This window comes from Oncorhynchus kisutch, linkage group LG8 (assembly GCF_002021735.2).
Source record: "Oncorhynchus kisutch isolate 150728-3 linkage group LG8, Okis_V2, whole genome shotgun sequence".
NCBI lineage: Eukaryota > Metazoa > Chordata > Actinopteri > Salmoniformes > Salmonidae > Oncorhynchus > Oncorhynchus kisutch.
Window position 1 is genome coordinate 7,322,680 of NC_034181.2, and position 12,500 is coordinate 7,335,179.

Below are 12,500 nucleotides of genomic sequence, written 5' to 3' on the forward strand. Positions count from 1 at the left end.
TTCTACTGTATGTTCTAATCTACTGTATATTCTACTGTATATTCTACTCTACTGTATGTTCTACTGTATGTTCTAATCTACACTATGTTCTACTGTATGTTCTACTGTATGTTCTAATTTCCTGTATGTTCTACTGTATGTTCTAATCTACTGTATATTCTACTGTATATTCTACTCTACTGTATGTTCTACTGTATGTTCTAATCTACTCTATGTTCTACAATGTGTTCTACTGTATGTTCTAATTTACTGTACACTCTACTGTATGTTCTAATCTACTGTATGTTCTAATCTACTGTATGTTCTAATCTACTGAATGTTCTACTGTATGTTCTAATCTTCTGTATGTTCTAATCTACTGTACGTTCTACTGTATGTTCTACTGTATGTTCTAATCTAATGTACGTTCTACTGAATGTTCTACTGTATGTTCTAGTCTACTGTATGTTCTACTATGTGTTCTACTGTATGTTCTACTGTATGTTCTAATCTAATGTACGTTCTACTGAATGTTCTACTGTATGTTCTAATATACTGTATGTTCTAATCTACTGTATGTTCTACTGTATGTTCTAATCTACTGTATGTTCTAATCTACTGTATGTTCTACTGTATATTCTAATCTACTGTATGTTCTAATCTACTGTACGTTCTACTGTATGGTCTACTGTATGTTCTAATCTACTGTATATTCTACTGTATATTCTAATCTACTGTATGTTCTAATCTACTGTACGTTCTACTGTATGTTCTACTGTATGTTCTAATCTAATGTATGTTCTACTGTATATTCTACTGTATGTTCTAATCTACTGTTTGTTCTACTGTATGTTCTAATCTGCTGTATATTCTAATCTACTGTATGTTCTAATCTACTGTACGTTCTACTGTATGGTCTACTGTATGTTCTAATCTACTGTATATTCTACTGTATATTCTAATCTACTGTATGTTCTAATCTACTGTACGTTCTACTGTATGTTCTAATCTACTGTATGTTCTAATCTACTGTATGTTCTACTGTATATTCTAATCTACTGTATGTTCTAATCTACTGTACGTTCTACTGTATGGTCTACTGTATGTTCTAATCTACTGTATATTCTACTGTATATTCTAATCTACTGTATGTTCTAATCTACTGTACGTTCTACTGTATGTTCTCCTGTATGTTCTAATCTACTGTATGTTCTAATCTACTGTACGTTCTACTGTATGGTCTACAGTATGTTCTAATCTACTGTATGTTCTAATCTACTGTATATTCTACTGTATATTCTAATCTACTGTATGTTCTAATCTACTGTACGTTCTACTGTATATTCTAATCTACTGTACATTCTACTGTATGTTCTACTGTATGTTCTAATCTAATGTACGTTCTACTGTATGTTCTACTGTATGTTCTAATCTACTGAATGTTCTACTGTATGTTCTAATATACTGTACGTTCTACTGTCTGTTCTAGTCTACTGTACGTTCTACTATATGTTCTAATCTACTATATGTTCTAATCTGCTGTATGTTCTAATATACTGTATGTTCTACTGTATATTCTAATCTACTGTATGTTCTAATCTACTGTACGTTCTACTGTATGTTCTAATCTACTGTATGTTCTAATCTACTGTATGTTCTACTGTATGTTCTAATCTACTGTATGTTCTAATCTACTGTATGTTCTACTGTATATTCTAATCTACTGTATATTCTACTGTATGTTCTACTGTATGGTCTACTGTATGTTCTAATCTACTGTATATTCTACTGTATATTCTAATCTACTGTATGTTCTAATCTACTGTACGTTCTACTGTATGTTCTAATCTAATGTATGTTCTACTGTATGTTCTACTGTATGTTCTACTGTATGTTCTAATCTACTGAATGTTCTACTGTATGTTCTAATATACTGTATGTTCTACTGTATGTTCTACTGTATGTTCTAATCTACTGAATGTTCTACTGTATGTTCTAATCTAATGTATGTTCTACCGAATGTTCTAATCTACTGAATGTTCTACTGTATGTTCTAATATACTGTATGTTCTACTGTATGTTCTACTGTATGTTCTAATCTACTGAATGTTCTACTGTATGTTCTAATCTACTGTACGTTCTACTGTATGTTCTAATCTAATGTATGTTCTACTGTATGTTATACTGTATGTTCTAATCTACTGTTTGTTCTACTGTATGTTCTAATCTACTGTATATTCTAATCTACTGTATATTCTAATCTACTGTATGTTCTAATCTACTGTATGTTCTAATCTACTGTATGTTCTACTGTATGTTCTAGTCTACTGTATGTTCTGCTGTATGTTCTGCTGTATATTCTAATCTACTGTATGTTATACTGTATATTCTACTGAATGTTCTACATTATGTTCTACTGTATGTTCTAGTCTACTGTATGTTCTACTATATGTTCTAATCTGCTGTATGTTCTAATCTACTGTATATTCTACTGAATGTTCTACATTATGTTCCACTGTATTTTGTACTGTATGTTCTGCTGTATGTTCTACTGTATGTTCTAATATACTGTATGTTCTACTATATGTTCTATTCTACTGTATCTTCTACAGTATTTTCTAATCTACTGTATGTTCTACTATATGTTCTATTCTACTGTATGTTCTGATCTACTGTATGTTCTACTGTGTGTTCTTCTGTATGTTCTACTGTATATTCTACTTGTGTTCTAATCTACTGTATGTTCTAATCTACAGTATGTTCTAATCTACTGTATGTTCTAATCTACTGTATGTTCTAATCTACAGTATGTTCTAATCTACTGTATGTTCTAATCTACTGTATGTTCTAATCTACTGTATCTTCTACAGTATGTTCTAATCTACTGTATGTTCTACATTATGTTTTACTCGATGTTCTGCGATTTGTTCTATTTTGTTTTATATTATGTTCTACTGTATGTTTATATGTGTGTTCTACTGTATGTTCTGCTGTGTGTTCTACTGTATGTTCTACTGTACGTTCTGCTGTATGTTCTACATTATGTTCTACTGTTTTTTCTACTGTAGGTTTTACATGTTGTTCTACATTATGTTCTACATTATGTTCTACTGTATGTTCTAATCTAATGTATGTTCTAATCTACTGTATGCTCTAATCTACATTATGTTCTGCTGTATGTTCTGCTGTGTGTTCTACTGTATGTTCTACTGTATGTTCTGCTGTATGTTCTACATTATGTTCTACTGTTTTTTCTACTGTAGGTTTTACATGTTGTTCTACATTATGTTCTACATTATGTTCTACTGTATGTTCTAATCTAATGTATGTTCTAATCTACTGTATGCTCTAATCTACATTATGTTCTGCTGTATGTTCTAAGGTGTGTTCTGCTGCATGTTCTACTGTGTACTACATTTTGTTCTACTGTATATTCTACTGTATATTCTGCTGTGTGTTCTAAGGTGTGTTCTGCTGCATGTTCTACTGTATGTTCTACTGTATGTTCTAATCTAATGTATGTTCTACTGTATATTCTACTGTATGTTCTAATCTACTGTTTGTTCTACTGTATGTTCTAATCTGCTGTATATTCTAATCTACTGTATGTTCTAATCTACTGTACGTTCTACTGTATGGTCTACTGTATGTTCTAATCTACTGTATATTCTACTGTATATTCTAATCTACTGTATGTTCTAATCTACTGTACGTTCTACTGTATGTTCTAATCTACTGTATGTTCTAATCTACTGTATGTTCTACTGTATATTCTAATCTACTGTATGTTCTAATCTACTGTACGTTCTACTGTATGGTCTACTGTATGTTCTAATCTACTGTATATTCTACTGTATATTCTAATCTACTGTATGTTCTAATCTACTGTATATTCTACTGTATATTCTAATCTACTGTATGTTCTAATCTACTGTACGTTCTACTGTATGTTCTAATCTAATGTATGTTCTACTGTATGTTCTACTGTATGTTCTACTGTATGTTCTAATCTACTGAATGTTCTACTGTATGTTCTAATATACTGTATGTTCTACTGTATGTTCTACTGTATGTTCTAATCTACTGAATGTTCTACTGTATGTTCTAATCTAATGTATGTTCTACCGAATGTTCTAATCTACTGAATGTTCTACTGTATGTTCTAATATACTGTATGTTCTACTGTATGTTCTAATATACTGTATGTTCTACTGTATGTTCTACTGTATGTTCTAATCTACTGAATGTTCTACTGTATGTTCTAATCTACTGTACGTTCTACTGTATGTTCTACTGTATGTTCTAATCTAATGTATGTTCTACTGTATGTTATACTGTATGTTCTAATCTACTGTTTGTTCTACTGTATGTTCTAATCTACTGTATATTCTAATCTACTGTATATTCTAATCTACTGTATGTTCTAATCTACTGTATGTTCTAATCTACTGTATGTTCTACTGTATGTTCTAGTCTACTGTATGTTCTGCTGTATGTTCTGCTGTATATTCTAATCTACTGTATGTTATACTGTATATTCTACTGAATGTTCTACATTATGTTCTACTGTATGTTCTAGTCTACTGTATGTTCTACTATATGTTCTAATCTGCTGTATGTTCTAATCTACTGTATATTCTACTGAATGTTCTACATTATGTTCCACTGTATTTTGTACTGTATGTTCTGCTGTATGTTCTACTGTATGTTCTAATATACTGTATGTTCTACTATATGTTCTATTCTACTGTATCTTCTACAGTATTTTCTAATCTACTGTATGTTCTACTATATGTTCTATTCTACTGTATGTTCTGATCTACTGTATGTTCTACTGTGTGTTCTTCTGTATGTTCTACTGTATATTCTACTTGTGTTCTAATCTACTGTATGTTCTAATCTACAGTATGTTCTAATCTACTGTATGTTCTAATCTACTGTATGTTCTAATCTACAGTATGTTCTAATCTACTGTATGTTCTAATCTACTGTATGTTCTAATCTACTGTATCTTCTACAGTATGTTCTAATCTACTGTATGTTCTACATTATGTTTTACTCGATGTTCTGCGATTTGTTCTATTTTGTTTTATATTATGTTCTACTGTATGTTTATATGTGTGTTCTACTGTATGTTCTGCTGTGTGTTCTACTGTATGTTCTACTGTATGTTCTGCTGTATGTTCTACATTATGTTCTACTGTTTTTTCTACTGTAGGTTTTACATGTTGTTCTACATTATGTTCTACATTATGTTCTACTGTATGTTCTAATCTAATGTATGTTCTAATCTACTGTATGCTCTAATCTACATTATGTTCTGCTGTATGTTCTGCTGTGTGTTCTACTGTATGTTCTACTGTATGTTCTGCTGTATGTTCTACATTATGTTCTACTGTTTTTTCTACTGTAGGTTTTACATGTTGTTCTACATTATGTTCTACATTATGTTCTACTGTATGTTCTAATCTAATGTATGTTCTAATCTACTGTATGCTCTAATCTACATTATGTTCTGCTGTATGTTCTAAGGTGTGTTCTGCTGCATGTTCTACTGTGTACTACATTTTGTTCTACTGTATATTCTACTGTATATTCTGCTGTGTGTTCTAAGGTGTGTTCTGCTGCATGTTCTACTGTATGTTCTACTGTATGTTCTAATCTAATGTATGTTCTACTGTATATTCTACTGTATGTTCTAATCTACTGTTTGTTCTACTGTATGTTCTAATCTGCTGTATATTCTAATCTACTGTATGTTCTAATCTACTGTACGTTCTACTGTATGGTCTACTGTATGTTCTAATCTACTGTATATTCTACTGTATATTCTAATCTACTGTATGTTCTAATCTACTGTACGTTCTACTGTATGTTCTAATCTACTGTATGTTCTAATCTACTGTATGTTCTACTGTATATTCTAATCTACTGTATGTTCTAATCTACTGTACGTTCTACTGTATGGTCTACTGTATGTTCTAATCTACTGTATATTCTACTGTATATTCTAATCTACTGTATGTTCTAATCTACTGTACGTTCTACTGTATGTTCTACTGTATGTTCTAATCTACTGTATGTTCTAATCTACTGTACGCTCTACTGTATGGTCTACAGTATGTTCTAATCTACTGTATGTTCTAATCTACTGTATATTCTACTGTATATTCTAATCTACTGTATGTTCTAATCTACTGTACGTTCTACTGTATATTCTAATCTACTGTACATTCTACTGTATGTTCTACTGTATGTTCTAATCTAATGTACGTTCTACTGTATGTTCTACTGTATGTTCTAATCTACTGAATGTTCTACTGTATGTTCTAATATACTGTACGTTCTACTGTCTGTTCTAGTCTACTGTACGTTCTACTATATGTTCTAATCTACTATATGTTCTAATCTGCTGTATGTTCTAATATACTGTATGTTCTACTGTATATTCTAATCTACTGTATGTTCTAATCTACTGTACGTTCTACTGTATGTTCTAATCTACTGTATGTTCTAATCTACTGTATGTTCTACTGTATGTTCTAATCTACTGTATGTTCTAATCTACTGTATGTTCTACTGTATATTCTAATCTACTGTATGTTCTAATCTACTGTATATTCTACTGTATGTTCTACTGTATGGTCTACTGTATGTTCTAATCTACTGTATATTCTACTGTATATTCTAATCTACTGTATGTTCTAATCTACTGTACGTTCTACTGTATGTTCTAATCTAATGTATGTTCTACTGTATGTTCTACTGTATGTTCTACTGTATGTTCTAATCTACTGAATGTTCTACTGTATGTTCTAATATACTGTATGTTCTACTGTATGTTCTACTGTATGTTCTAATCTACTGAATGTTCTACTGTATGTTCTAATCTAATGTATGTTCTACCGAATGTTCTAATCTACTGAATGTTCTACTGTATGTTCTAATATACTGTATGTTCTACTGTATGTTCTACTGTATGTTCTAATCTACTGAATGTTCTACTGTATGTTCTAATCTACTGTACGTTCTACTGTATGTTCTACTGTATGTTCTAATCTAATGTATGTTCTACTGTATGTTATACTGTATGTTCTAATCTACTGTTTGTTCTACTGTATGTTCTAATCTACTGTATATTCTAATCTACTGTATATTCTAATCTACTGTATGTTCTAATCTACTGTATGTTCTAATCTACTGTATGTTCTACTGTATGTTCTAGTCTACTGTATGTTCTGCTGTATGTTCTGCTGTATATTCTAATCTACTGTATGTTATACTGTATATTCTACTGAATGTTCTACATTATGTTCTACTGTATGTTCTAGTCTACTGTATGTTCTACTATATGTTCTAATCTGCTGTATGTTCTAATCTACTGTATATTCTACTGAATGTTCTACATTATGTTCCACTGTATTTTGTACTGTATGTTCTGCTGTATGTTCTACTGTATGTTCTAATATACTGTATGTTCTACTATATGTTCTATTCTACTGTATCTTCTACAGTATTTTCTAATCTACTGTATGTTCTACTATATGTTCTATTCTACTGTATGTTCTGATCTACTGTATGTTCTACTGTGTGTTCTTCTGTATGTTCTACTGTATATTCTACTTGTGTTCTAATCTACTGTATGTTCTAATCTACAGTATGTTCTAATCTACTGTATGTTCTAATCTACTGTATGTTCTAATCTACAGTATGTTCTAATCTACTGTATGTTCTAATCTACTGTATGTTCTAATCTACTGTATCTTCTACAGTATGTTCTAATCTACTGTATGTTCTACATTATGTTTTACTCGATGTTCTGCGATTTGTTCTATTTTGTTTTATATTATGTTCTACTGTATGTTTATATGTGTGTTCTACTGTATGTTCTGCTGTGTGTTCTACTGTATGTTCTACTGTACGTTCTGCTGTATGTTCTACATTATGTTCTACTGTTTTTTCTACTGTAGGTTTTACATGTTGTTCTACATTATGTTCTACATTATGTTCTACTGTATGTTCTAATCTAATGTATGTTCTAATCTACTGTATGCTCTAATCTACATTATGTTCTGCTGTATGTTCTGCTGTGTGTTCTACTGTATGTTCTACTGTATGTTCTGCTGTATGTTCTACATTATGTTCTACTGTTTTTTCTACTGTAGGTTTTACATGTTGTTCTACATTATGTTCTACATTATGTTCTACTGTATGTTCTAATCTAATGTATGTTCTAATCTACTGTATGCTCTAATCTACATTATGTTCTGCTGTATGTTCTAAGGTGTGTTCTGCTGCATGTTCTACTGTGTACTACATTTTGTTCTACTGTATATTCTACTGTATATTCTGCTGTGTGTTCTAAGGTGTGTTCTGCTGCATGTTCTACTGTGTACTACATTTTGTTCTACTGTATATTCTACTGTATATTCTGCTGTGTGTTCTACATTATGTTGTACTGTATTTTTTATTTTTTAACCTTTATTTAACTAGGCAAGTCAGTTAAGAACAAATTCTTATTTTGAATGACGGCCTAGGAACAGTGGGTTAACTGCCTGTTCAGGGGCAGAACGACAGATTTGTACCTTGTCAGCTCGGGGGTTTGAACTTGCAACCTTCCGGTTACTAGTCCAACGCTCTAACCACTAGGCTACCCTGCCGCCCCAGTATGTTCTACTGTGTGTTCTACTGTATGTTCTGTTATATGTTCTGCTGTATGTTCTGCTGTATGAGAGGTGACAGAGAGAGATAAATATAGAGAGGACTTCTCGAAAATAGTATCCAATACATTCATTTATCCTGCTGTTGTGATGACAACAACATGTTATTTCTCAGGTGTCCTGGAGCTCTTTGCTGTATCTCAGGGTGTCATCGGTATCCGAGGAGTCTACAGTAACAAATTCCTGTCCATGAACAAGAGAGGAAGGCTTCACGCCGTGGTAAGTAGCCTATCAACTACCGTTGTCTGTGTCAATTAACTACCGTTGTCTGTGTCCGTGGTAAGTAGCCAATTAACTACAGTTGTCTGTGTCCGTGGTAAGTAGCCTATTAACTACCGTTGTCTGTGTCCGTGGTAAGTAGCCTATCAACTATCGTTGTCTGTGTCCGTGGTAAGTAGCCTATTAACTACCGTTGTCTGTGTCCGTGGTAAGTAGCCAGTTAACTACCGTTGTCTGTGTCAATTAACTACCGTTGTCTGTGTCAATTAACTACCGTTGTCTGTGTCCGTGGTAAGTAGCCTATCAACTACCGTTGTCTGTGTCCGTGGTAAGTAGCCAATTAACTACCGTTGTCTGTGTCCGTGGTAAGTAGCCAGTTAACTACTACTGAATCTGGTTCTGGAGGCAGTTCTGCATAGTGGTCTAGTTGGCACAGCCACAAAGTCAAAAAATCTGATTTTAAACCTAACCCTAACCTTAACCACACGGCTAACCCTAACCTTAACCACACGGCTAACCCTATCCTTAACCACACGGCTAACCCTAACCTTAACCACACGGCTAACCCTATCTTTAACCACACGGCTAACCCTAACCTTAACCACACGGCTAACCCTATCCTTAACCACACGGCTAACCCTATCCTTAACCACACGGCTAACCCTAACCTTAACCACACGGCTAACCCTATCCTTAACCACACGGCTAACCCTATCCTTAACCACACGGCTAACCCTATCCTTAACCACACGGCTAACCTTAACCACACGGCTAACCCTAACCTTAACCACACAGCTAACCCTAACCTTAACCACACGGCTAACCCTATCCTTAACCACACGGCTAACCCTAACCATAACCACACGACTAACCCTAACCTTAACCACACGGCTAACCCCAATGCCTAACCCTATCCTTAACCACACGACTAACCCTAACCTTAACCACACGGCTAACCCCAATGCCTAACCCTATCCTTAACCACACGACTAACCCTAACCTTAACCACACGGCTAACCCTATCCTTAACCACACGGCTAACCCTATCCTTAACCACACGGCTAACCCTAACCTTAACCACACGGCTAACCCTATCCTTAACCACACGGCTAACCCTATCCTTAACCACACGGCTAACCCTAACCTTAACCACACGGCTAACCCTATCCTTAACCACATGGCTAACCCTATCCTTAACCACACGGCTAACCTTAACCACATGGCTAACCCTAACCTTAACCACACAGCTAACCCTAACCTTAACCACACGGCTAACCCTATCCTTAACCACACGGCTAACCCTAACCTTAACCACACGACTAACCCTAACCTTAACCACACGGCTAACCCCAATGCCTAACCCTATCCTTAACCACACGACTATCCCTAACCTTAACCACACGGCTAACCCTATCCTTAACCACACGACTAACCCTAACCTTAACCACACGGCTAACCCTATCCTTAACCACACGACTAACCCTAACCTTAACCACACGGCTAACCCTAACCTTAACCACACGGCTAACCCTAACCTTAACCACACGGCTAACCCTAACCGTAACCACATGGCTAACCCTATCCTTAACCACATGGTTAACCCCAATGCCTAACTCTATCCTTAACCACATGGCTAACCCCAATGCCTGACCCTATACTTAACCACATGGCTAACCCCAATGCCTAACCCTATCCTTAACCACATGGCTAACCCTAATGCCTGACCCTAACCTTAACCACATGGCTAACCCCAATGCCTGACCCTATCCTTAACCACATGGCTAACCCTAATGCCTAACCCTATCCTTAACCACATGGCTAACCCTGATGCCTAACCCTATCCTTAACCACATGGCTAACCCTAATGCCTAACCCTATCCTTAACCACATGGCTAACCCCAAAGCCTAACCCTATCCTTAACCACATGGCTAACCCCAAAGCCTAACCCTATCCTTAACCACATGGCTAACCCTAATGCCTAACCCTAACCTTAACCACATGGCTAACCCCAAAGCCTAACCCTAACCTTAACCACATGGCTAACCCCAAAGCCTAACCCTATCCTTAACCACATGGCTAACCCCAAAGCCTAACCCTATCCTTAACCACATGACTAACCCTAATGCCTAACCCTATCCTTAACCACATGGCTAACCCTAATGCCTAACCCTATCCTTAACCACATGGCTAACCCCAAAGCCTAACCCTATCCTTAACCACATGGCTAACCCCAAAGCCTAACCCTATCCTTAACCACATGGCTAACCCTAATGCCTAACCCTATCCTTAACCACATGGCTAACCCCAAAGCCTAACCCTATCCTTAACCACATGGCTAACCCCAAAGCCTAACCCTATCCTTAACCACATGGCTAACCCCAAAGCCTAACCCTATCCTTAACCACATGGCTAACCCCAAAGCCTAACCCTATCCTTAACCACATGGTTAACCCCAAAGCCTAACCCTATCCTTAACCACATGGCTAACCCCAAAGCCTAACCCTAACCTTAACCACATGGCTAACCCCAAAGCCTAACCCTAACCTTAACCACATGGCTAACCCCAAAGCCTAACCCTAACCCTAACCTTAACCACATGGCTAACCCCAAAGCCTAACCCTAACCTTAACCACATGGCTAACCCCAAAGCCTAACCCTAACCTTAACCACATGGCTAACCCCAAAGCCTAACCCTAACCTTAACCACATGGCTAACCCCAAAGCCTAACCCTAGCCTTAACCACATGGCTAACCCCAAAGCCTAACCCTAACCTTAACCACATGGCTAACCACAAAGACTAACCCTAACCTTAACCACATGGCTAACCCCAAAGCCTAACCCTATCCTTAACCACATGGCTAACCCTAATGCCTAACCCTATCCTTAACCACATGGCTAACCCTAAAGCCTAACCCTATCCTTAACCACATGGCTAACCCTAATGCCTAACCCTATCCTTAACCACATGGCTAACCCTAATGCCTGACCCTATCCTTAACCACATGGCTAACCCTAATGCCTAACCCTATCCTTAACCACATGGCTAACCCTAAAGCCTAACCCTATCCTTAACCACATGGCTAACCCTAAAGCCTAACCCTATCCTTAACCACATGGCTAACCCTAAAGCCTAACCCTATCCTTAACCACATGGCTAACCCTAATGCCTGACCCTATCCTTAACCACATGGCTAACCCTAAAGCCTAACCCTATCCTTAACCACATGGCTAACCCTAATGCCTGACCCTATCCTTAACCACATGGCTAACCCCAAAGCCTAACCCTATCCTTAACCACATGGCTAACCCTAATGCCTAACCCTATCCTTAACCACATGGCTAACCCCAAAGCCTAACCCTATCCTTAACCACATGGCTAACCCCAAAGCCTAACCCTATCCTTAACCACATGGCTAACCCCAAAGCCTAACCCTATCCTTAACCACATGGCTAACCCTAATGCCTAACCCTATCCTTAACCACATGGCTAACCCCAAAGCCTAACCCTATCCTTAACCACATGGCTAACCCTAAAGCCTAACCCTATCCTTAACCACATGGCTAACCCCAAAGCCTAACC

The 12,500-nt window shown here is 36.2% G+C and overlaps 1 protein-coding gene across 1 annotated transcript in view; it reads left to right on the forward strand.

Moving 5' to 3' along the window:
* The window catches only part of LOC116374781 (fibroblast growth factor 5-like), a 34,525-nt gene that overhangs the window by 7,034 nt on the left and 14,991 nt on the right, over positions 1–12,500 (forward strand). The window contains exon 2 of the mRNA XM_031829487.1: positions 8,815–8,918. Coding sequence (XP_031685347.1) covers positions 8,815–8,918 — 104 coding nt within the window. The remainder of the gene's footprint in view (positions 1–8,814; positions 8,919–12,500) is intronic.